General features: G+C 36.6%; 3 protein-coding genes and 1 non-coding gene across 4 annotated transcripts; 2 read left to right on the plus strand and 2 right to left on the minus strand.

Moving 5' to 3' along the window:
- Positions 1–3,712: 3,712 nt before the first annotated feature.
- On the minus strand, positions 3,713–3,819 carry LOC133314792 (small nucleolar RNA R71). The gene has a single exon (XR_009752005.1). It is a non-coding gene; the product is annotated as a small nucleolar RNA R71 (small nucleolar RNA).
- Positions 3,820–9,811: 5,992 nt separating this feature from the next.
- Positions 9,812–11,326, plus strand: LOC133314788 (alkane hydroxylase MAH1-like). The gene has a single exon (XM_061516313.1). It carries the CDS (start codon positions 9,812–9,814, stop codon positions 11,324–11,326), a length of 1,515 nt encoding a protein of 504 aa, XP_061372297.1.
- A 10,014-nt stretch (positions 11,327–21,340) lies between these two features.
- Positions 21,341–22,087, minus strand: LOC133314790 (uncharacterized). The gene has a single exon (XM_061516314.1). It carries the CDS (start codon positions 22,085–22,087, stop codon positions 21,341–21,343), a length of 747 nt encoding a protein of 248 aa, XP_061372298.1.
- A 2,910-nt stretch (positions 22,088–24,997) lies between these two features.
- On the plus strand, positions 24,998–25,498 carry LOC133314791 (uncharacterized). The gene has a single exon (XM_061516315.1). It carries the CDS (start codon positions 24,998–25,000, stop codon positions 25,496–25,498), a length of 501 nt encoding a protein of 166 aa, XP_061372299.1.
- The last annotated feature ends 1,229 nt before the right edge of the window (positions 25,499–26,727 follow it).

The following is a 26,727-nucleotide window of genomic DNA, read 5'->3' on the forward strand; positions in this document are numbered from 1 at the left end:
CTAACAACACTGATACGTAACGGGCTGTTACACAATGCTGATATGATGACATCTTAGAATTGGTGTCTCGTTTCTATTATCTAGACGCATCAAATAATGGATGAGACGTGAGCACTTAAAATGTTTTCCCCAAGAAGAAGCACAAGGTGATAAAACACATCATAGGTAGGGTCCACTTCTTCAAACATAATCCAACTATATCACGTTGATTGATTTCCTTTTCAAAATTGTATTACTGTAATAAATGCCTAACTCTATCATTGGGTTTATTGGTTCTCTTGTCACAGAAATTTTTATATCTCCCATGACTTCAAGATGACGTTGTTTAGGGGTTCGGAGAAATAAATGTTAGAGATTTTGGAAAAATGTTGCAATGCAGAAGTAATGTTATATAAAGAATTGCTCAAACCCACAATAGGGGGTCAATTGTTATAACTTGTTTTGCTGGAAACCTTTGCTCCCTATCAAAAATCAATAAAATCAATAGGAAACGATCAAGAACAAATTCTAAACCCCTATCAACCCAAAAATAGATTCAAAACAGAGATTAAAATGCAATAAAACAGAATGAAACATGGAAATTAAAGAGTTTAAGGGTAAGAAGATCAAATAAAAAATTTATCCTTGCTCACCCTTAAACCACATGAGGGCTATGTCTAGACTGTCGTAGATCATCCACTATCTTTAGAACTTCCAATCGGTGTCTAAAAAAATGAATTACAATGGAGTTTTACAAGAATCTTGACCAATCTCAGTCACTCTCTCAACCTATACATCCATAAGATCTCTCCAATCACTCAAATCAATTTTCAGCAACAAACTAATCTCAAATAGATAAAAAAACAACTCATTCTCAATCAAATAAAAACAAAAAATTGTAAGAAAAGAAAAAGAATGATGAATTAAAGGCGTTTTCTCCCAAGTATGCCAAAATAGCCTCTCAATGATGATAACTATAAATTCTGTGTAATCCGATGTAAAGTGAGTGTAATTTGTGCATAGAAACCCTCAACAAATTTTTATATAAGAGCCTAATGGATAAACTATCCATTTATAGCCACTGAAGATTGAAATCCTAAACTTTAGCTTTCTATTACAATTTTACTTGGGTAAATATCAATCCTTTACTCACTCGGGTAAGTCACTTATGGTTACTCAAGTAAATGTCATCTTTCCTATGAATGCAATTTTTGATCTAACTCAACTCCTTAAGGTTTCTAATAATTTCTCACACATAAGTGAATATGTCTAGCCTCTGTTTAGCATAATGTCATGTGTATGTGATTAAGTATGCATGATTTCACTACTTAGGTTCCTTAAATGCATGTAATAGTGAACCTAGTATGCATAACTTGATGAGAGAGCTCAATAAACTTCATTCTTTTTGTTTTCTTGCCTAATTAAACATTTCTAGCCTTATTAAACATTTGACTTGGCTAGGTCTTCAAGCTTTGATCTCTTCGACTTTCATAACTTTGACTAAAAGGTTTCTTTGACTTCTTTCTAGCTTTTTGCATATTGAAAAAGTCTCTTTACATCATTTTGGACTTGTACGACTGTTTTTCTCAATGTGTTTGCATGTTGAGATTGCTTGTTGATATGCGCTCAGCATATAAGTAAATCTAAACCAAAAAGAGAAAGAATGTGATTAAATCTTAAGCAAAAATGGCAATAATCACTGTTGATCTGTCAAATTCTTAATCAGAGATTGCATACTGATTTTATGTTGATTTCGTAGGAAAAATAGACAAATTGGAGCTAAAGAGGAAAACCTAAACTGAAGGCCCACGCTCACAGCGTGGGTATGACGCCCATAGCGTGAAGAGAGCCTTTTCACACAAAGACAACCACGCTACTAGCGTGGGACTCACGCTAGTAGCGCCAGAGGTCCAAAAACATGCAGAAGCTACCACGCTACTAGCGTGGGATTGACGCTAGTAGCGCCAGCTTTTTTTCACAATCCACGCTTGCAGCGTGGCAGCCACGCCAGTTGCGTGGTGCTCCAGGATATAGAAGAAAAACTCCCACGCTCATAGCGTGGGAACCACGCTAGTGGCGTGGGAGGTGCGGACAAATCAACATTAAATCCTTTTCAAATCAGAGACAAGATTACAGTGAGATGTGGAAAAAAAATTAGATCAAGCTTCTCCACCAGGTCAAAGACTCTATAAATAGAGACTCAGACCTCAAGAGAAAAAGACACTTTTGCACGGAGCGACAGGAATCGGAGCAAGACTTCGGTGACTGCCGATCAAGATTTCTTCTTTCATTCTTTCTGGTTATTTCTAGTTTTTATGAATTCTTTTGAATACTTTGTTTTGTCAGACATGAATATGTGTGCCTAGTTTTTTTATATTGTGGTAAGGGTCACAACCCTTGATGTGAACCCCTTGTATTTTGGTTAAGTTTATGGTTAATTATTCAATTGAATTTATTTTACTCTATTTTTCATTGCATAATTCTTTTAGAATTCACGACTCTATTAGGATTGCGAGGGTTAGGGTTCACAATAGGGATATTGGGATTCTAATTCTTGACAAAGGGCAAGATAACTGTTTATGTATGCACTAGGAATAGGCTACATGAACTGCAAATGTGGAAAATTCGTTGGGCTTACGGATTAACTTGAAAAGGGATTTCTAAGGGATTAGGATTCTAATAGGGTTAATAAGGTTAAGATCACTAAGGGATTAGGGCTTAACGCATTAAATATAGATGGTGAATTATTTGGTCAATTGGGTAATTAAATATAAATATTAATCAATATTACAAGATGGGGATCAGAAAGGTGTTGGCGTCCTTTACTGCAATAGTTTTTCTTTAAATATTTTTCTCAAATCTCAATCTTTGATTTTAATTTCTTCAAATTTCTCTCTGAATTGTTCACGAAATATTGAACGGTTCACAATTGTCACGATACAATTACTTCAAAAACCTCTTTTGTTCATCCAATTAAGAAAGGAATAGTTAAAATTAAATTTGGTGCCTCAATCCTCGTGGGACGATATCTTACTCACTTTTTATTACTTGGTACGATCGGTGCACTTGCCGATTTTACGCAACTAGTTTTTGGCGCCGTTGCCAGGGATTGACTACGCCTAATTTATTTTTAACTTTTGAATTTCTTTATTGGATTTTGTTTTGTTACTGACCTTTTGCTTTAGTTTATGCGAGGTAAAGTACATCGAGATTCTTTATAGTTTGATCCAGAAATAGAGAAAACTGCAAGGAAAAATCGAAAACAAGCCAAGCAAAGAAAGCAAGAGGAGTCCTCAAGTTCCAAGCCACAAATAACAACTGTGATGGCTGCCAATAATGAAGATCAACCTCCTCCACCACCTCCTCCAGCGGTGTTGATGGAGTCAATTCTGGCTCCTATGTTCACCAGGTCGAACTCCAGTGTTGTCCGACCACAGATAGATGCCAACAATTTTGACATCAATCCGTCGCTGATCAAGTTGGTGGAGAAGAACCCATTCGGTGGAGAGGATTACAAAGATCCTCATGACTTCATGGACAGATTTCTGAGAATCCGTGACACCACGAAGCATCATGGAGTGTCTGATGATGCAACCAGACTCAGGTTGTTTCCTTTTGTTGTGACCGAAAAACCCTCAGATGGCTAACTCGACAAGCTCCTAACAGTATCCGAACATGGGAGGACTTAGCAGCTAAGTTCTTTGCTGAACATTTTTCTCGGGAAAAATACAACAAGTTGGTGAACGAAATCACTAACTTCATTGAGCAACCAGGAGAGACACTCTGTGATGCCTGGACGAGATTCCAGGAGTTGATCAGAAAATGCCCACAATATGACTTTCCAGACGAGAAGAAAGTCAGAGTATTTTACAACGGGATGACACCGGATACGAGGATGATTGTCAACAGTGTAGCCGGTAGAACCATCGGCAAGAAGACAGCAGAGGAAACCCTGGAGCTCAATGATTATCTGGCACGGAATGATAATGCGTCGACTACAGTTCCTCTCGTTCAACCAGCTCAGCCCAAAAGGGGAATTTTACAACTGGGGAACACTGACGCCTCGTTAGCTGAGCAGAAGATGATTTCGCAGCGGCCAGTTTGAATGCCAAGCTAGACAGGATGCAGCTCTCAACATCCAAGGTAGATGTATTCGACTGTGAGTATTGCAAGGAGCCGCATGATACTAATGAGTGCCCTACACTCACTAGAGCTGAACCATTCCAAGTCAATGGAATTTGGTATAATCCAAGGCCTCCACAGAACACTCAAAGTTATCAAAGGAATCAGAATGGAGGCCAAGGGACCAACTTCCAAAGGAGGAATCAAGGGAGCAGCTTGGATTATAAATCCAAGAACTATCTGCAACCTCCTCCTCTGCAACAAAAGGAGCCATCCGAACTAGAGAAAGCGATGATACAGCTGGCCAAGACCACCAATGATCACATAATGGAGACCAGAGCCTACCACAAGAACCAGGATGCTTCCATCCGAAACTTGGAGAGTCAAATAGGCCAGTTGTCTAGAAAGTTGGCTAAAAGGTCTCAAGGACAGTTCCCAAGTGATAAATTGTGAATCCAAAGGAGGAACGCAAGTCCATTGTGACAAAGAGTGGAATTGTGATCACTCTTCAAGAAAAATCGAAATCAGTTCAGCCAAAGAAAGTTGATGAGCCAACACCTGAGCTGGAGCATGAGCAAGAAGAACCTGCAAGGAAAGACAAAGAAGAAGCAAAGGAGAAAGCTGTTGAAGCTCCAAAGAAACTGATAGATTATTCTCGTTTTGAGAAATCTCCATATCCTATGAAGCTAAAGCAGCAAGCACATAAACAACAGTATGCCAGGTTTTTAGATATGTTTAAAAAATTGCATATTAATATTCCATTTGCTGAAGCTCTTGCTAGCATGCCTAACTATGCTAAATTCATGAAAGATTTATTGTCTAGAAAGCATAAGTTGCAGGATTGTGAGACAGTAGCACTTACTGAAGAGTGCAGTGCCATCATTCAGAAGAAGTTCCCACCAAAGCTTCAGATCCGGGAAGTTTCAACATCTTGATTGCGATAGGCAACACCAATGTTGGCCGGGCATTATGCGACCTTGGAGCAAGCATCAACTTGATGCCGCTGTCAATATGCGAAAAATTGGGAATTTCTGAACTGAAGCCAACCATGGTCTCTTTACCATTAGCTGACCGTTCAACAAGGAGACCCAATGGGATACTAGAGGATTTCCTTGTCAAAGTTGACAAGTTTATCTTCCCTGCTGATTTCATTGTGCTAGACATGGAGGAAGAGAGTGCAATGCCCCTTCTGTTGGGTAGACCGTTCTTGGCCACAGCTCGAGCTATGATTGATGTAGAACAAGGAAAGCTCGAGTTGAGGATGAATGATGAGAAAATCACAATCAATGTGTTTAAAGCTATGAAGAACTTATCTGACCACAGTGATTGCTTCAGACTTGATGTGGTTGAGGAAGCAGTTAAAGAGGTGGCTATGGAAGAGAAAAGTGAGCTTCAAGAGCTTGAAGAAGAGTTGAAGGCTCTAGATGAAGCTGCTCCAGAAGAAGAGCGAGCAACTGTCTTTGAGGTGCTAGAAAAGAAAGAAGATGACTCAGCTACATTGGTACCAAAGGTGGAATTAAAAGAGTTTCCTGAAACTCTTAAGTATGCTTTCTTGGGAGACGAAGAACAATATCCTGTTATCATCAATAAGGAAGTCCATCAGCAGCATCAAGAAAGCAAGCCAAAGGTTAAGATGGAAAAGCCCAAGAGTAAGGAAAAACATGTGAAGACTAAGTTCAAAGTTCCTGAGAAACCTCATCCTCATCCATATGCATATGCTCATGGAAGGAAACAATACTGGATCAAGAAGATTGGGTCAACAATGGTAGCATGCTTCCAACCACCATAAATCACAACGGGTACGTCAGGCTCGTGACGTTAAACAAGCGCTAATTGGGAGGCAACCCAATAGTTGTTTTTCTGTTTTTATTTCATTTATTTTATTTGCTTAGGTTAGTTTAATTTTTAAATAAGTCAAGTAAGTGGTGAATTAGTGACCATGTGGAAAAATTTTAATCTGGGAATTGGCGCCGTCAGCGCCAATTTGGCACTCTTAGCGTGGGAACTGCGCTCTCAGCGTCAAAGGACCCAAAGCTCCCGAAAGTCCCACGCTCACAGCGTGGGAACCACGCTAAGAGTGCCAGAAAGAAAAAAAATGGCAGTAGGTTCCACGCTCACAGCGTGAAACCTACGTTGTGAGCGCCAGTTCACTTCACCGTGACATTTACTTTGGCACTTTATTTTGTTGGATTAGTTGGTTGAATTATTTCTCTTTATGCAGTACACTTTGATGATTATTCTGTTTTACTGTTTAACAAGTGTGTGTGTGTGTGTTCCACCTGGCAGAATTAGCTTCTTCGACCAGTATAGTTGTTGCTGAGGACAGCAACGTTCTAAATCTGGTAATTGTCGCATGGCATGCTGTATGCGAGACTTGCTAAATACTGCGAAACTACACCACGGAAAGAACGTCTAACAGAAAATTTTCTGAAAAAAAGGAGATATTTTTAACCTTCAATTTTTTTATTTTTTTTATTTGCTGTTTTTAGTTAGATTCAATTTTTAAAGAAAAAAAAAGAAAACTTTTAGAATTCCTAAACAAGCAGTTCCAGAATGTTCTAAGCTTACTCAGGAAATAATTAGATTGAGTTGGATGAAGCATTATATCTGTTAGCAATTAATTGTTTTAATCTGAGAATGATGACGGCTCGTTTTTATAACTGTTTTGTTGAAATTTTTTGATAATGCTTGATGTGAAACTTTGAATTGCGATTCTAGTTGAATTATAACTATGAGGATTTGAGCCTAAACAAAAAATTTTCTTTTTGAGAGGCCTCACTGTAGTAGTTTCTAGAACTTGAACTGTTTCTCTGGCTTGCATGCATGACTGAAATGATAAGGGCATTTTTATTCTTGATAACTTAGAGCCAAACAGCCTACCCATAAGAATTTCCATTGTTAAGCCCCATTTGAGCCTTAAACCAATTCATTCAAACCTGATGAAAATTGCTTAATCCTGTTCCTCTTGACACACCTTGAGAGATTGAATGCTGATCAAAGAAGAAAAGTCAAATTACTTCTCAAAAAGGAAAAGTTCAGTAGATAAACAAGGAAAAGATAAGAAGTTGAAAAGGGAAACAAAAGACTGGCTTGCAAAATATGGCAAAAATTCTGAAAAGAAAGAAAAAAAAAACATCTGCAACCAAGGAAAGAAAAGGTAGTGAAGAAAGGGAAAGAATCCCAAGTTTGTAAATGAGGCAAAGCCTAGAAGAGAAGGAAGTATTGTTAAAATCAGTATTTCAATCTCTCCAATCAGCTTCTGACCAAAAGATTCTCACCCCCAAACCAGGCCAAGTTACAACCTATCAAAGACCTTTTGATCAGTCTATGCATGTCAAATGGATTCCTCATTCTTAGGAATTGAGAATAAGTTCAAGCCTATGGAATTCCTACTACACTGATGGATAAGTGTGAAACCCTTAAACACTAAGTGTGATGAGAGTACATTTAAACTGATGAGGAATATGCAAGCTGGAGTTCAAATTCTTGATATAACTGAAAAGCATTACTGGGAGTTTTTAACAAAGAGTTATACATGCATAGCAGTCTGAATTCTTAAGATATTATGTTTCATGTTTTCACTGAATTATTCTTTGCTGATAACTTGAATCTATTACATTGCTGAGGACAGCAAAGGTCAAATCTGGGAATTGTTTGATATGCGCTCAGCATATAAGGAAATCTAAACAAAAAGAGAAAGAATGTGATTAAATCTTAAGGGAAAATGGCAATAATCACTGTTGATCTGTCAAATTCTTAATCAGAGATTGCATACTGATTTTATGTTGATTTCATAGGAAAAATAGACAAATTGGAGCTAAAGAGGAAAAACTAAACTGAAGGCCCACGCTCACAGCGTGGGTATGACGCCCATAGCGTGAAGAAAGCCTTTTCACACAAAGACAACCACGCTACTAGCGTGGGACTCGCGCTAGTAGCGCTAGAGGTCCAAAAACAGGCAGAAGCTACCACGCTACTAGCGTGGGATTGACGCTAGTAGCGCTAGCTTTTTTTCACAATCCACGCTTGCAGCGTGGCAGCCACGCCAGTTGTGTGGTGCTCCAGGATATTGAAGAAAAACTCCCACGCTCACAGCGTGGGAACCACGCTAGTGGCGTGGGAGGTGCGGACAAATCAACATTAAATCCTTTTCAAATCAGAGACAAGATTACAGTGAGATGCGGAAAAAAAATTAGATCAAGCTTCTCCACTAGGTCAAAGACTCTATAAATAGAGACTCAGACCTCAAGAGAAAAAGACACTTTTGCACGGAGTGACAGGAATCGGAGCAAGCCTTCGGTGACTGCCGATCAAGATTTCTTCTTTCATTCTTTCCGGTTATTTCTAGTTTTTATGAATTCTTTTGAATACTTTGTTTTGTCATACATGAATATGTCTGGCTAGTTTTTTTATATTGTGGTAAGGGTCACAACCCTTGATGTGAACCCCTTGTATTTTGGTTAAGTTTATGGTTAATTATTCAATTGAATTTATTTTACTCTGTTTTTCATTCCATTATTCTTTTAGAATTCGCGACTCTATTAGGATTGCGAGGGTTAGGGTTCACAATAGGGATATTGGGATTCTAATTCCTGACAAAGGGTAAGATAACTGTTCATGTATGCACTAGGGATAGGCTACATGAACTGCAAATGTGAAAAATTCACTGGGCTTAAGGATTAACTTGAAAAGGGATTTCTAAGAGATTAGGATTCTAATAGAGTTAATAAGGTTAAGATCACTAAGGGATTAGGGCTTGACTCATTAATTATATATGGTGAATTATTTGGTCAATTGGGTAATTAAATATAAATATTAATCAATATTACAAGGTGGGGATCGGAAATGTGTTGCGTCCTTTACTGCAATAGTTTTTCTTTAAATATTTTTCTCAAATCTCATTCTTTGATTTTAATTTCTTCAAATTTCTCTCTGAATTGTTCACGAAATATTGAACGGTTCACAATTGTCACGGTACAATTACTTCAAAAACCTCTTTTGTTCATCCAATTAAGAAAGGGATAGTTAAAATTAAATTTGGTGCCTCAATCCTCGTAGGACGATATCTTATTCACTTTTTATTACTTGGTACGATCGGTGCACTTGCCAATTTTACGCAACACTTGTGCTTTGTTATCATAAAAAAATAAGATGTTTAACACTTCAAATCTTTAGAGTTCAACAAGTAAAAGTGTCAAAACATTCTATTCCCCAAAACCCAAAATGATATCTTTTTGAAATTGTAAGAAATAATTTTACGCTGGAGAAACATTTTTCCCTACTTATTTAGTGATAATTTTTTTTACATTATTCTTACACTTTTTCCTTTTTAAATAATAAGACAAGAAAGTTACACATTTCAATAAATTCCCTTTATTTTAATATTTTCAATAAAATTTGTTAAAATAATTAGAATATTGATATCCAAATCAAAAGATTCCAACTTCCAATACTTTTTGAAGACATTGTACGATGCAACTAATTAATGGACCCATACAATAAAAAATTATGTTGTTACGGACTCAACTTCAAGACTTCACTTTTTTTTTTATCCGAGTGGGAAATATGTATATTTTGTTAGGCCATGGGAAATCACTTATAAATAGCTTCGTTGCTTGCTAACAACACTCAACACCATTGCCTTGTTGAAAAAACCATCTCTTAGTAGACATCCTTGAAGTACGAAGAAAACCTTAATAAAGTCACAATAATGGCCGTGCTTGGGATTGAAGAATTCCTTGTGGCGGTTCTTCTTTTTGTTTTAATCCATTTCTGGTGGCTCAACAGACACACACCCATCACTAAATGGCCCATTCTTGGAATGCTACCTAGTGTCTTGCTCAACGCGTCCACCATCCATGATTATGCCAATTCAGTTCTGAAACATCATGGTGGTAATTTCATGTTTGAAGGACCATGGCTAACAAACATGAACTTTTTTGTGACCAGCGACCCGATGAACGTGCAACACATCACAACCACAAAGTTTGAAAACTATGGTAAAGGGAATGATTTTAGAGACATTTTTGAAATCCTGGGAGATGGGATTTTCAGGTCTGATTCCGAGTTGTGGAAGTATAACAGAACTATACTTCATTCAATTTTTAAGCAGCCAAGTTTTCAGTTTTTTATTTACAAAACCATTCAGAAAAAGGTCGAGCATTCTCTACTTCCAGTTCTCGATCATGCATGGAAAGAAGGAATGCAGGTGGATTTACAAGATGTTTTTCAAAGGTTAACCTTCGACAACATCTGCTCCTTGGTTTTAGGATTCGATCCTAATTGCCTTTCAATTGAATTCCCAAATGTTGCATGTGAGAAAGCCTTCAATGAAGCAGAGGATGCACTGTTATACAGACATATCATGCCAAGATGCTTATGGAAGCTACTGAAATGGCTTCAAGTTGGGAAAGAAAAGAAGCTCAAAGAAAGCCAGAAAATTATTGACAAAATGTTATATGAAGAAATCATATCCAAACGCAAAATGCTTGGCGGTGGTACTGGTAGTAGTACCCTGGCTGATGAGTCAGGGTTGAACTTGCTAAATGCTCTTGCGAATGAAATAGGAAAGGGAAAAATTGATGACAAGTTTCTTAGAGACACAGCAGTGAATCTCCTTGCAGCTGGAAGAGACACAATTAGTGCAGGCCTCTCTTGGTTTTTCTGGCTCGTCTCAACACACCCATTTGTGGAAGCTAAGATTCTTGAAGAGATCAGAGAAAATTTACCAGAAACAGAAGGTGATTGGAAGGATTTAGGTGTGGAAAGTCTTAACAGGTTAGTTTATCTTCATGCAGCTATAAGTGAAGCCTTAAGGCTTTATCCTCCAATACCTTTTGAGCACAAATGTGCATTAAAATCTGATATTCTTCCTAGTGGTCATAGGATTAATTCAAATACCATGATAACGTACTCCCTGTACTCAATGGGGAGGGTAGAGGAAATATGGGGAGAAGATTGCTTGAAATTTAGACCAGAGAGATGGATTTCTAATAGAGGAGAGATTATTCATGTACCCTCTTACAAGTTCATTGCTTTCAACGCTGGACCAAGAAGTTGTTTGGGTAAGAATATAAGCTTCACTCAGATGAAGACTGTTGCTGTTGCTTTGTTGTTGAACTATCACATCCATGTGATGGAAGGCCATCCTATAATCCCTGGTGTTTCCGTTGTCCTGCATATGAAACATGGCTTGAAGATTATGCTGACAAAAAGAAGCATGTGATCAGGAGATCTCAGCTCAAAATATATGATTTGTTGTGTTCGCCTTCTACGTATAATTTTTAGAGTAAATATCTTTTTTGTTTCTCAGCAAATTTCTGATGTCCTCTTTAGTCTCTAGCAATTAAAAAGGTCCATCGTGGTTCTAAGAAATTCAAAATGGACTCATTTAGTTGAAATCGTATACCTCACAAATTCAAAAAAGACCCATATTAGTCCTCAAAATGAGTAAAATGGATCCATTTTGAATTTTTTAGAGACCACGATGGGCCTTTTTATTTGCTAGGGACTAAAACGGATATCGAAAAATTTGCTGAGGACCAAAAAGATATTTACTCTAATTTTTATTTGAAATGTTGAAATTTTATAATTTGGATTTTCAGGTGTACTCTTATTTCATGTTTGTTCCTTTTTTTTTTTTCGGCCTGTCAGTGTATAAATATCTATATATAATTTATTAGTGTTTTATGCTTGTACTATTATTCATTAAAATTCATGCATGCTATGAGCAAATGTTTCAAAAAGTGGATCGCACTATCCAGTTGAACTGAACGAAACGTAAATCAACTATGTCTCTGGTTAAAACTTTATTTAGTTTAATTATGGTTAAACCATACATTTAACCAGTTGTATCAATTACAAACGAAAATACTTGAGTCTTAATTAACTACTTAGTCGAAAGTTATTTACAAACTTGTCTGCTAAGAAAACTATGATAACCAGTGTGTTTCGTAACTCCCCGTTCTACTTTTGTTAAAGATACCAACAGAATTGAGTTATTTTATTATTCTATAATAAATGGATATGGATACTTTAATGTGAAAAAAAAAAAATGACACGGTTATGTGGAAATATCTCAATTATATAAAGGTGAATCAACAGTTATAATTTTATAACTACTTATTTTAATATTTTTTCTTTCTTTTCTTTTATTATCATTGATCTATTTTTATATGATTATGATTCCTCAGATAATCATATTATTTTTTTTTCACATGAGAAGATCCAGATCCATAATAAATAAAGTTGAAGAGCAGGTAAAAACATGAGAACAAATAACTCCCAGGGTAGCTGAACTGAATGTCAAGGATTTGAGATTCAAACCTTCGCCAAAGTAAATTCTTGAAATTCTTTGAGAGTCAGAAGGAAGTTGCCTCTACCTCAAAGGGAGATAAAAAATCTCACACTTACTCTAGTGACAATAGTCTAATACATCTTTTGTTCCAATAAGAAGCTAGTTTTAGAGACCATACTCTAAAAATAAAATGACTGGAGGAGGTTGTGTGAGAATACTTGATTATCTATTAAAAAAACAGGAGAACAATTTTTTTTGTTTCTACCGTACGTCATGCTCTTCAAAAAATAAGAAAAGAAAACATCACAGTTAAACTATCTACATTTAAAGCAATGCTGGCCTATGGACCAGGACCCATAAATGTCTAGGCGATAGTTCACCAAAATGATGATTGGCCTCAGCCCTGAAAGTATTACTATAAAATTGATTTAAATGATAGTAATTTAAAAATGCCATACTTAACTACTAAAAAAACATAACATAATGAGAAATTAATTTCTATGTTAATAGTTGTAAAATAAAACATTTTTAAAAATAGCAGGGTGTTTTAGCCCTAACGAAATTCCGAAAACTCTTTCATTTATCATTACAATAACCCCACATGCAGTGTTGGATTTAATTATGAAGTAATTATTTTAATCATGAAATTGAAGAATAATTATAAAAAAAATAGAAGAAAAAGAAATAAAGTCACTTTTGATGAAAAAGAAGTTAAAATGACAATTAATGAGTAAAAATACGAGTAAATAAACTTACCATAAAGTGAAAAGTAAAATAATAAATATTACCATAAAAATATTCTGGACTAATGGTTAAATTTAGAATGAGAGTTAGTGAGCGAGATAGATAAACTTATACCCAGTTAATTATAAAAGTCACTTAAAGCCCCGAACCACTTCATCTCCTTCATTCTTTTCTTTCTCTCTCGTGCGATGGTCTCTGTGTGAGCGAAGAAGTTTTTTTTTTGCTTTTTCTTTTCTTCCATATTATTCCAAGCAAATCTTTAAGGAAATCAAAGAGATCAGTGTCATTCCTTCTCTCCATCTTGTTCTCCTTCCTCTTCCTCATCCATTCAACTTGGTAGCTACATTTGGATGAGAAAGAAACATATTTTGAAGAACCCATGGCTGCCATTTTCGGATTTAAGGCTTGAGGAAGGGTTGTGACCTTGTTGGAAGCTTGGATTGTCTTTCTCTTAGTGCTTTAAAGCTTCTAAGGTAAATGCCCTAACTCCCCTCTTGTGTTTTTGGAGAAAATGCATGATATAGGGTTGTATAAATTGGGATTAAATGGTATGAGTAGTTGAATGGTGATTTGTAGGTGAGTCCCTTTGTTAAATATGCTTGGAATTGGTTCCCGTAAAAGGACAAATTATGAAATGGCCGTTTAGGACACTTTGATAAATTGGACTAAAAATCAAGTGTAGGTTTCTGGTATGTGTAGTCTTGAAAATTAAATATGGTAGACTGGTATATAGGAATACTAATTGTCTTCACATCTTGGAACTAGGTTGTGAATTTGTGAGAGATCGTGACTCTGTGGACACGAGAATTATTGGAGGACACTGCTTGCCAGGTAAGCTTTCGGTCATTGGGGTTAATCCCCCGTTTGTTCCACCAGACTTCGAGGGAGGATGGTACTTTTATATGGTATGTGGATATGACTTGCTATATGTTGCATGTATATGTATGTATGTTTGTGTGTCACACAAGACGGTGTTTCCTTGTGTGAGACATAAGATGGTGTTTTCTTATGCATAGTATGAGACAGTGTTTCCTCATACGGTATGTTGCAAGACGGCGTTTCCTTGCGTAATGCATACTTGTTATATTCTCTGGCCAGTAGGATTATATTATTGCACGCTGCATTGTCATACATATTCTGAAGCATGCATGGATTTTTATACTGTGTTTATACCAAAAGTGAGCTTAGGGGTGGAGGAGCCCTCCAAGGGTCCCTAGCTTACTGAGGTAATTATATTATCTCATCCCGTGTTATGGGGATCACCATTTCAGGTACAGGAGCTGATGGTGCTGAGGCTTCGCGTGGCAAGAGGCCAGATGAGAGATATTACTTGACATGATTGTCAGGGTCTTATAGATATTAGATTTGTACCTGACATACCATATTTTGAGTTGTACATGCCAAGTATTTTTTTGAGAGCATAGGAGATGTTTATGCCATGTCGATAGTGTGTATATTCTGTTAGTTATGCATGTTCAGGTCTATGTTACTTATTTAATTGCATCTCTTTTGTTTATTTGATATAATTATATAAGTAACATCATGGACATTATTTTGAGACGGTGTGATATTAAGATAGCCTATGTCATGGATGGCTGGGTAATATGGTATATGTCTGGATTATATTAAACTGTCAATCAGGTTGAAATTATCATAGTGGGAATTATCCCCAGTAGTCCAAAATACAAAGGAAATGTTGTCCGTTTTATTTTGGCTATGGAAGTAAAAAGGTTTGCAATACATAAGGAAAAAGGAAAAAAAAAAATTAGTTAGCTTCCGCAATAATTAAGTTGCGTATGCTGCTCTTACTATCATATAAATGTTAGTTAACCGGCTGCAGACGGGGCATTACAATAATCATATATTTTTACAAAAGATAAGGGCAATATAAACAGAATAATAATATGGTGTAGCAATGGTGAATCTAGATTGTGGAATTACATATGCGCAATCTGGAAAAAATTGGAAACCCACCTTAATTGGGAGATTGGGAATGGCACAGCAATTTCTTTTTGGAAAGATAAATGGACACATGATGGTAATAGGCTTATGGATCTATCTACAGCTCCAATTCCATGGGAAGAAAGCAATAAAAAGCTTATTTATTATGTTGATGATCAAGGTAACTGGGATACTCATTCTCTCACTCAGTGGCTGCCTTCTGATATTGTGTTATCAATTTGGAGCATCTTACCTCCAAATGAGCAAGATGGAGATGATTATTTGCGTTGGAGCTTAGCCCATTCAGATCGGATTTTAGTAAAAGCCATATATCAAACTCTTACAGGTAATGTTTCTGATACTCCTGGTAGTTCAGAGATTTGGAGTTGGGAGGGTCCTCAAGTTGTCCGATTATTTTTGTGGAAGGTCCTTCATAATAGACTGCCAACAAAAGCTAGGCTGAGTTCTTTTGAATTAGGCCAAGCTTACTGTCCAATCTGTCTTGTTGAGGCCGAAACATCTTTGCATTTGCTTAGGGACTGTGTGAAAATGAAAGTGCTTTGGGCTGACTTAGTTCCAATTGGTTTGCATAATTCATTTTTTACTACTGATCTTCATGGTTGGCTGGAAAAAAATTTGTCTTGTTTGGACAAGTTTACAAATAATATACCCTGGTGTATTGTGTTTGGCACTACCTGCTGGTTAGCTTGGAAATGGAGAAATGACTTAGTCTTTGGAAATCCTATTTCTTCTCTTTTCTATAAGAAGAATTCGATTATTAGTACAGCTGAAGAGTACAAATTGGCTTTTCATTCTACTTCCTGTAATAGATTAATCAAGCTCAGAGCTGAAATTTTCATTAGTTGGAAACCACCAGAAGAGAATTGGATTAAGCTCAATACTGATGGAGCTGCTAGGAGCACTCAAGGTTTAGCAGCTTGTGGAGGTATTGCCAGAAATCATGAGGGTCACTGTCTCAAAGGTTTCTCTTACAGGATTGGAAATTGCAATGCTCTCAATGCCGAACTGTGGGGTATACTTAAAGGTTTGCAGATGGCTTGGCAGGAAGAGGTGTTGCAGCTCGTGAGTCCCACTTGGTGACTCGCATACGGGCTTGGTTCCAAAAAGATTGGCATATTCAACTTGTCCATACTTATAGAGAACGAAATTATGTTGCTGACTGGCTGGCGAATTATCCTCTGGACAATACTACTGCTCCTGATATGTGTAGCTTTGGTTTTCCCCCTTTTCAGATTCAGTCTGTTTTTATTGCTGATTTAGCCTCTGTTTGTAGAGCTCGAACAATGACTGTTTAGTAGTTTCTTGCTGGGATTTTCCTCAGCATACCAAAAAAAAAAAAATTAATATGGTGTAGCAACAGCAAATAGAATCCATATTATGTTAACTTAATTTGTTAAGGAGTACATAGATATGAATCAATTCTGATTGGCATTAATTAAGGTTATTAACCTTTATTATTTTTACCGTTTTAGCATTAGATTGGTATAAATTAATCGTGATTGATACAATTGAATAACAATAATAATATGGTGTACCAACAAAAAATAGAATCCAAATTATGTTAACTTAATTAGTTAAAGGTTTTGTCCAAAAAAAATTAGTTAAAGGTTACATACATATCAATTAATTGTGATTGATATTAATTAGGATTATTAATTTTTATTGTCTTTACCATTTTAGCATTAGAATTGTATCAATCTAGGAACTCAAGGTGAGGGGAAAAATTATATTATCGAGATAGATTGGTTCAATCTAGGAACTGAAGGTTTATTCCCTTGCATCTTAAAGAATTTCAAGGTTCTTGTGTGCGAGGTCATTCTCGCTATTTTTGTACATACAAGAGGATAACTGGATTGGTATATTGGGAAGGGATGACGAAAATGATTAGAGAGTATGTAGTTGCTTGTGAGATTCGCCAACAAATTAAATAAAGGGATAGGTTATTTTATCTAAAAAAAATTTCTGCCTACCACTCTCTAACACCGTTAGATCAGAATCTTAACTAACATTTATCTTTCTCTATCTTCTTGAGATTCTGATCTAACGATGTTGAAGAATGGTAAATAAAGGTAGACAGAAAAAATAGTAAATAGAATAACTTTTCTCTTACATAAATCACAATCTTTTTGTCCTGCAGGGTTATAACCATATAGCATTTTTATTTGGCATGTATATATTTAATCGTTATCTATATATTAAGATTAAAAGTAAATGATTATTTCAATTCTTTAAGAAAATTGAAAAGATGAAATTTTTTAGGAAATCAAAATTAGAATATTTTTGGCCCATGTTTGAAGGATATTTAAAATTTTACTAATTCAGTCAAAAGAAAAAATTAAGTATAAAATTTTAAAAAATATTGAATTGTATTGATTTTTATTATAATATTAAATTATGATTTATTTAAAGTAAATTTAAAATTTAAACACACACGCAAGCACACGCGCATACACATATATACATTTAATATACTTTTAGAAATGGGGAAGAATCTGTTACAAACCATTTTAACAAATTACACTAAGTCTGATCGGTCATACACTTTTGATTAAAGTATGGCCGATTAGACATAGTGTACTTTGTAAAAGTTTGTAAATAAAAAATTTGTAAATATAACATTTCCCTTCATAAATTTATAAAACATTTAGTCATTTGTATTAAAGTATTTTTATTAGAATTTGTATTATTTTATTAAAAGTATAAGCTAGGCTTAGGGGCTCAGAGACAAAGCCTTTTAAAATAAAATTTGTGACTTAATTTATAAAGAGCTCTTTTAATTAATCATACTTGTACTATTTTGTTTTTGTTAAAAATATGAAGGTATTCTCATTCAATCTCTTTCGGTTACTTTATCCTTGTCATCGGAGTATGGCTTGTAAAACTATCTCTTCATTGGAACAATGGATGTATTGAACTATGTTACCAGAGGAAGGATGAGACTAATTATACTTATACTTTTTTTTAAACTAACCAGGTCAAGTCATGGCAACCAAGCTCAAAGACAAGGACAATTCTATGTATTTGAGAGATTTAAGGTGGAAAAGACCCCTATTTTTAATTATTCTAATAATAATGAGTGACAACTAGAGGTGTAAATGGATTAGGTCGGTCTACAGGGACCTACGACCTAGCTTATATTAGGCCAGACTTGACATATTACAAATAGTCAAACAGAACATGTCTAGACTTTTAAAAAAACCTATTTAAAAATGAGACCATAGGATTTTTTTGTACATATCGGACCTATAAGTTTACAGGTCGGCCTATATTATAATATTTATTTTAAATAAAATAATTATTTTAATAATTTCGAATAATAAAATAATATTATTTTAGTTATTTATTAAATAATTATTTTATTTAATAAGTTTGAACTGTCTAACAGGCCTGTCACTATTTTTATTTTTTAAATATAGATTAGGTCAGACTTATAATTTGGTCCTACACAAACTAACAGATCAGATCAAGCCTAAGCTTTTTAACACAAACTTGACTTATTTAAGCCAAGACTTAGTCTAATCTATTTTTGTTTTTTTGAAACACTTAGGTTAATCTATTTACACTCAATTACTAGAACATATTCTCTTTCGGGAAAGACTCTTACGTTTTTCTTTTTTTAACACAAAGGAAATATAAAGCAAAACTGCACGCCTCTAACCAGACGAGGCCAGGCTAATCCTCTAACATCACTATTCCATAAACTAAAACAATCCTCAGGAGGATAATCCAGCATGACAGTCTCCCATCCTTGAGAAGTGGCAAAGTTAGCAAGCCAGTCAGCTACCCTATTGCCTTCTCTGAATATGTGAACAAATTCCACCTGCCAATCAAGGTTCTTCAGGTTGATTACCTTATTTACCAGCCCCACTAGAGGATGAATGTCTGCAACTCCCTCTTTTATCATGCTGATGGCCATTTGTGAGTCTCCTTCAAGTATAATTTTCTTGTATCCAAGGTCCCAGGCTATTTGTAACCCCAGATAAAATCCCCAAGTTTTAGCTTTTACCGAAGAGCTATTTCCCAGATTCCTTGCAAAGCCTTTCAGCCATTCCCCAGCATTGTCTCTTAATACACCACCACACTCACTTTGCAAAATTTCTCTCTTGGATGAACCATCTGTATTTATTTTTATCCATCCCAAAGGGGGAGGGCACCACTGGACCAAAATCTCACTCCTCATATTGTTCTGCAAGCCAGCCTTCTTATAGAGAGCACAAGCTTCTACAAAGTTTGAAAGGTAAGAGCAAGCCAACCTTCCTGTTTCACCCTCCTTAGGAGCAACATTCTCAAAAATAAATCTGTTTCTTTCTTTCCATATAAACCAGCAAACAAGGCCAAACAGAATGTTTCCATTCACCCCTCCCATCATACAATGGTTCCCCCCAGATTAGTATTCAACCAGGATTGTAAAGGCAGAGAAAAAAATCATGCCATCTATCAGGTTTAATGAAGTTTAGCCAGACTTTTTTTGACCAGCTACAGTCCCTTATAGCATACAAGTAGCTTTCGGGAGCACTCAGGCATTTGGGGCAGATGCTAGATGTGGCCAAATGTCTCTAAACTCTCCTCTAATTGGTAAGGAGGTTTTCTCCAAGAAGCATCAAGAGAAAGGTTTTAACTCTTGTTGGTCCATTCCACTCCCAAATTCTACCCCATTGACTATGATGATGGTTGATATCTTCATTACTCAACAAGCTAAAAGCATATTTAACAGAGAATCTCCCATCCTGAGAGCAGTCCCAAATCACCCTGTCATCACCGTCACCCGGATTAGGAGGACAAACACCTTTAATGGGGTTTCAAGCTTCCTGAGAAATCACATTTTTAAACTCCTCCCATTTCCATTCCCCCTTGGAATCCACCATATGAGCAACATCAATATCCAGCAATTCTGGAGGAATTTCCAGAGTGGTATGGTCTATGAGAGGACTTAATAGACAACCATTTATCCTTCCAGAAAGCAGTTCCAATGTTGTTCCCCACCAGAATCCTAGAACCTTCATATACCATAGACCAGATCCTGGATGACCCCAACCATAGGTTTGACCCACCAGATTTCTTAGGAAGACTAGGAGTTAGGCTATCTCCAACTTTGTATTTATTCTTTAGCACTTTGACCCACAAATCATTCCTGTGAGTGAGCAAACCATGCCCAATTTTCATCAAGAAGGCTCTGTTGATCAACCTCAAATTTCTAATTCCCAACCCTCCAGCTTCCTTAGCTCTACAAACCACTTCCCAGGAGGTAGCATGTATCTTCCTGTTCTCCATACTTAATACACACACAAAGCCCCTCATCTTCTGTTCCACTGCATCACAAACTCCAACAGGAATTAAGGATGTTTGCATGGAGTAGCTAGGGAGGGCAGCCAGCACAGACTTTGTTAACACCACCCTTCCAGCCATGGAGAGGGACCTTTCTTTCCAAGCATTCAGTCTACTGTTTGTTTTATCAAGAATGAACTTGAATGTATTTTTGTTCATTCTTCTGTGCTGGATAAGGATTCCCAAATATTTTCCTAGATTAGCAGTGATACCACACTTTAGGATTTGGCTTAATTCCCCACGTCTAATATGATTCACATTTTTGGAGAAGAAGCATCTTATTTTATAACAGCTGACTATCTGTCCAGAAGCTTCACAAAATTGATTCAAAACACTAGATATCAACTCAGCTTGGTCCCTCCTAGCTTCAGAAAAAATCAGCAGGTCATCTGCTAAAAACAGATGGGGGATATTGGGGGACCCCTTTTTCCCAGCTTCACAGAAGCCCAGTCTTTCTGATCAACAGCTGCACTTATCATGTGACCAAATCTCTCAATACAGAGGACAAATGGATAAGGGGATAGGGGATCTCCCTGTCTAATACCTCTCAAAGGTTTAAATTCTCCTGTTTTTTTACCATTCCACAGGATATCCATTGTAGAAGAAGTGACACAAGCCATGATGAGTTTAACCATATTCTCTGCCAGGCCTGATAAGATCAAAGTTTCCTCCAAAAACACCCAACTCACCCTGTCATAAGCCTTTTCCAAGTCTACTTTCACAACCATCCAGCCTTTCTTACCTTTTTTTGACCTCATAGAGTGAAAGATCTCCTGGCTAATTATGATGTTGTCTGAAGAGTATCTTCCTTTCACAAAGCTACACTGGTTGGGCATAATTAGGGTGCCCATATGATTCCTCAGTCTATTAGTAATCACTTTAGTAATAAGTCTATAGACTACATTGCATAGGCTAACGGGTCTCAGATGGATTGGAAATTGGCACTTGTTTCCCAGAAGCCTTAACCTCAGTTCCAACCCCCTGATTTAAGTCCCCACTTTCCGTGTTGCTCTTCTTTTTCCTTCCTCCTTGGCTTTTTTTTTGCTGATTCAGATCCACCACATTCTTCCCATTATTTGATATGGTTCCCGAATCCCCAAGTTTCTGGCCAGGGGCATAATCATCTGTTTCTTCCTCTAAGGGGCCAAATCTGGACCCAGAGGCAGTGTTTTTGGTTCCATGCTCCTTACCTCCTGCATTCGGTCTCTCCTTGCTAACTAAATTCTCTTTGGATCTTAGCTGCTGAATTGGCCTTTTGTTGTTCCTTTTCTGGATTGTCATCCATTTCACGAAACCATTCACCTCTTGGCTTCTTTCTACTTCTTCTTTCCAAGTGTCCTCAGAGTGACTATGCCCAGAATTTTGGCCATTCATTTCTACATCTGCATCCTCCTCATCTTTCTTAGTATTATCTGGATTAAACAAGCAGTGCTCCTTCTTATGCCCATACTGTCCACACAAAAAACAGATCATATGAAGGCCCTCATAGCCTATATATAATTGCCTATGTCCAATTCTAAACTTGGAAAGAAGGCTCTTACTCAGATCTACTTCAACACAAAAGCGTGCAAACCTTCCCCTGTCAATAATCTCTTCTAACTGCCCTTGTCCACTGATTCTCAAGGAGTTTTCATCGATCCTCAGCGTTCTACCCACCATGTTCCTCATTCTCCACAGATCCTTGTATGTGTAGAATTCCCTGGGCACTTATGGGATTCTAATCCAAACAGCCAGCTTTTAACTTTCTTATCCAATGGATCAAAGTTAGGCCTCCACCTTTGCACTATGAGGTAATGGTCTGCAATGATCCAAGGTCCCTGTTGCTGCACGAAGAGGTAGTCCTGGCTCTTTTCAAATTCGACCATATAATGATCATTTTCCAGATCCAGAACTTTGTACTTCCCCTCCAGGTTCCAAAGCTTGTGCAATCTGCTCCTAGAAATCTAGCTCCTAATCTTTTCCCCATGAGCTTTACTATCAGCGCCATCCTCCACCGTTTGCACTGTTCCACTTTCTCCAGAACATCAAATTGGTAGAAAGGATTCAACGGATCATCATCCCCAATCTGCTCGTATGCTTTCAGAGCTTCTTCTTCCTCGACTTCCTCCCATTTGCATTGTGCAAACTAGTCTTCTTCATCCTCCTGCTCACCGTCCCAAACACCATTGATTCATAGGAGTTGGTCCTTGTATGATACCAGTCTGCGAGGGTCTCTTCGAACCTCATCCCCCTTCGCATGGCCAACGTCTGAACCATCCATTTCTACCGTATCTACTTTGTCCGCCTCTACCTCCATTGCGCCCGCAATCAGAGGTTCTTCTAGCATCTCCTGATCCATCACTATCTCTCCTTTCACCTTCTTGGAATCTCTATTAGCAGTTATTTCCTCCTCTGTGGTGGGGGATCTTCCCCCTTTAGCCACCATCGAAACGAGCAGAACCCTTGCAGATCTCAAATTTTACTTTTCACGCGCCTCACGCGCTCTCAATTATACTTAGTTGAGGAAATAATTTCGATTGGAATGGACATCAAAAGCAGATAAACTATTGCATATGATTTTTGTAAAGAACCAACTCAACTTAAAAACTTGCTATTAAATGAAGGCTCATCAATGATTTATATATTTCTCGGCATGAAGAATGGATAATGCACAAATTCATCTACATATGCTCTAAAAAATTTCACAAGAGAAAGTGGAGGGTTGAGGATCAAACCCGTGTTGAATTGATTCTTTACAATTTTCTTGAATGACAGGTAAAATTGATTTGTGAGGGAGTTGATGATACATAGGACGTGAACCTGCTATATCAATTTGCTCATGGACTTACACGGGTGAAACTGGTTCTTGGTAGAGCTAAGAGGATGGTTGAGAAGATGAGCTCATTGTTAGGAAATTATATTTTCTAATAATTATTATGAGTCACATATTATATTAATAATTATATTGTGCTATTTATATATATTGGGTAAATTAAAATGATCAGTTAAATATTTCCAAATAGATTCCTAAGTGAGTATGGGCTGAATGAGTGGATACCGGTGTTTGGCCAACTAGGTATAATGGGAGCTTATTGGCCCAACAATAAAGATAAAAACACTATAAAGGGTTATGGTCCCCGAGACGTCAAATGAACAACCCTAGTTTCTCTTCCCCATCAAGAGAGAGACGACACACTAAAGAATAAGGTTTTAGGGTGATTTGACTGAGGAAGACTACAAACCCCAAGAGACAAGATCAAAGTTATTCCGCTGCAATGGAGACATGTATTCCTCCACCTTTATGTTGTTCTTATTTTTCTTTATGATTTGGTATGATGGATCTTGGCTTGTGGGTGATAGTTATCACAATAAAGTTTAGAGGAATTAAAAATTCCAACAATTGGTATCAGAGCCATCATCATATTGAATTATGAGGGAATTAAGTTTTGTGATTTTTATACATGATTAATCATGAAAAGTTTTTGCTTTATTGTCTTTTGGCATAAAGTTTATTATTTTTTGAATGTGGGTTCCATCTTATGTATTTTGTATTAGCTATGTAGTGTTATTTTTGTTCTCTGACAGTGATTTTTTGGTTTTGGAACAAAAGCTATTTTTTTTAGAAAAAACTAGGATTCACAGTTTAATAAGGGTTTATTATTTAAATTTTGAATCTGTGAATAGATGGAATGTTTGGAAGAATTTTGGCTTTATAATCGATGAGGTTTTGTTGTTTGAATTTTTTGAATAAACAATGAATTCTCTTAGAAAATTTTGGACTTACGGTTTGAAAGAAATCAAATGTTTAAGGTCTTTGGTTTTGAGGTTTTCCTTATATTTAATATTCTTTGTTAAAAGCTAAATATAATTTTTTTTTTTGGATATTATGCATCATTTTCAAGCTTTCATTTGAAAAGGCTTACATGTGCGTTGTTTGTGCATCATTTTTTTAAGCCTTATAATGAATAGGTATTTATTGTTAATGGTATAAGGATAAAGTATGTATGTATATACATTGAGGATTGATAAAGAATAATTTTCTTTATTGTTTTTATTTTGGTTTTAAATGGGTTTATTATCCCTAAAGATTTCTATTTGAAATTAAATATGATAGATTTGTTAGCCGCCATAGTGGCCAAATTTATAAAAAGGTTAATTTGATTTCAAATAGGTTGGTCATATAAATATATTTTATTTATGCAAATATTAATCGGCCCACAGGAAGGTTATTGTTTGGCCAAATAACATATGTTGTGTGATCATGTGTGTGTTTATTGCTTATGCGAATAGTGATCGGGCCACAGGAAGGTTATTATTTGGCCAAGTAACAAACATACTTGTGGTAATAAATATGTGACAATTATCAAGAATTCTCCATGTAATTCATAGTCGGCCCACAGGAAGGCTATGATTTGACAGGACTTATTGTCAATGTTTGATTACTACATTAAGAGTACCACTTACAAGTTGATATTTTTGTCCACAGACTTAATATTAATGTTGTGCTAGGTATCTTATAATAAACTCATTTTACTTCGGATTATTTGTCTATATCATGTATGAATATATATGATATGACATGTTATTAGTATGTTATCTTTTTTGGTTCTCTGTATAGTTTCTGCTACCATTGCCAATTATGTTGCTCAAGTGAATTCGCTTCCAATGCTTAATGGGGCAAATTTCAAGCTGTGGAAAGAGAATGTGGAAATTGTTCTCGGCTGCATGGATCTTGACAATGCGCTAAGGACTGAGAAACCCACTTCCACTCAGGAAAATCCAAACACGGATAAAATTGAGAAGTGGGAACGCTCAAATCGCATGTGTTTGATGATCATGAAACGTTCCGTTCCGGAGGCGTTTAGGGGCTCAATTGTTGAGACTACTAATGCCAAGTTGTTTCTTAAGGAACTTGAGCAATACTTTGCTCGAAATGAAAAGGCTGAAATTGGTCAAACCTTGTCCAAACTCATAAACATAAGGTATAAAGGTAAGGGAAACATAAGGGAGTACATTATGGAAATGTCTAATCTTGCTGGAAAACTAAAGGCATTAAAGTTAGAGCTGCCCTTTGAAGGACCTTGCCAGTAGCGATATAGGCTTATTGCATGAAACCAAGAAACTTCTCACTAAAGATTTTGAGATGAAGGACCTTGGTGATGCATCTTTTGTCTTAGGAATACAGATACTTCGAGATCGCACTCAAGGTATCCTACGGTTATCACAAAAGGCCTACATTGAAAAGATTTTGGATAGATTTGGCATGAAGGATTGTACGTCAGGAGATACGCCCATATCTAGGGGAGACAAGTTTAGTCTTGCCCAATGCCCTAAAAGTAAGCTTGAGATGATAGAAATGACAAAGGTACCTTATGCTTCGGCAGTAGGAAGCCTTATGTATGCCCAGGTTTGTACTCGCCCTGATATAACATTTATAGTGGGAGTGTTAGGAAGATACTTGAGCAATCCAGGAATGGATCATTGGAAAACAGCCAAGAGGGTTATGCGGGATTTAAAGAGAACAAAAGATTATATGCTTACATATCAGAGGTCAGATGAATTAGAGATCGTCAGATATACTGACTCTGATTTTGCTGGATGCCAAGATAGTAAAAGATCAACGTCAGGTTATGTCTACATGTTGGCTGGAGGAGCTATTTCTTGGAAGAGTGTAAAACAAACACTCGTAGCTTCCTCTACTATGGCCGCTAAATTTGTAGCTTGTTTTGAGGCATCCAACCATGGGGTATGGCTGCGAAACTTTGTCACAGGGCTGCATATAGTGAGTGGTGTTGAAAGGCCACTGAAGATTTATTGTGACAACAAGTCAGCAATGTTGTACTCCAACAACAATAGAAGCTCTTCAAAATCGAAGCACATCGATATAAAGTTTCTGGTTATTAAAGAAAGAGTTCAGAGTGGTCAGATTTCCATAGAACACATAGGGACGGACTCCATGCTTGCGGATCCGCTTACTAAAGGCTTAGTGCCTAAGGTATTTCACGAGCATACTGTTCATATGGGTGTTGTTTTGTTCGATGACACTACGGTTTAGTGGGAGTTCTTTATGTTAGTGTTCTATGAAGATTAAATTTTCTGCAGAATAAAGAATTCAATGTTATTTTCCCTCTGAATGTATTAAATTTTGTGCTTGTGTTTCTGCTTTGTGTATGCAGAAAATTTAGGATTGATCTCATAAAGATTAAAGTAGGACCAGTTGGAAATAGGCATGGTAAGATCACATTGCATGTAATTTCCATGCCACTCATCCATACTTGATCTATGTCATTGAATATATTGGTGCGATGACCATAGAAGGT

Source organism: Gastrolobium bilobum, unplaced genomic scaffold, assembly GCF_033153095.1.
Source record: "Gastrolobium bilobum isolate Gb01-03AN ecotype WA unplaced genomic scaffold, APGP_CSIRO_Gbil_v1 utg100307, whole genome shotgun sequence".
Lineage (NCBI taxonomy): Eukaryota > Viridiplantae > Streptophyta > Magnoliopsida > Fabales > Fabaceae > Gastrolobium > Gastrolobium bilobum.

Bases quoted from the DNA above. Each gene is read 5' to 3' on its own strand.
- LOC133314788 (XM_061516313.1), top strand. From the start codon at position 9,812: ATGGCCGTGCTTGGGATTGAAGAATTCCTTGTGGCGGTTCTTCTTTTT.
- LOC133314790 (XM_061516314.1), bottom strand. From the start codon at position 22,087: ATGGTGGGTAGAACGCTGAGGATCGATGAAAACTCCTTGAGAATCAGT.
- LOC133314791 (XM_061516315.1), top strand. From the start codon at position 24,998: ATGTTATCTTTTTTGGTTCTCTGTATAGTTTCTGCTACCATTGCCAAT.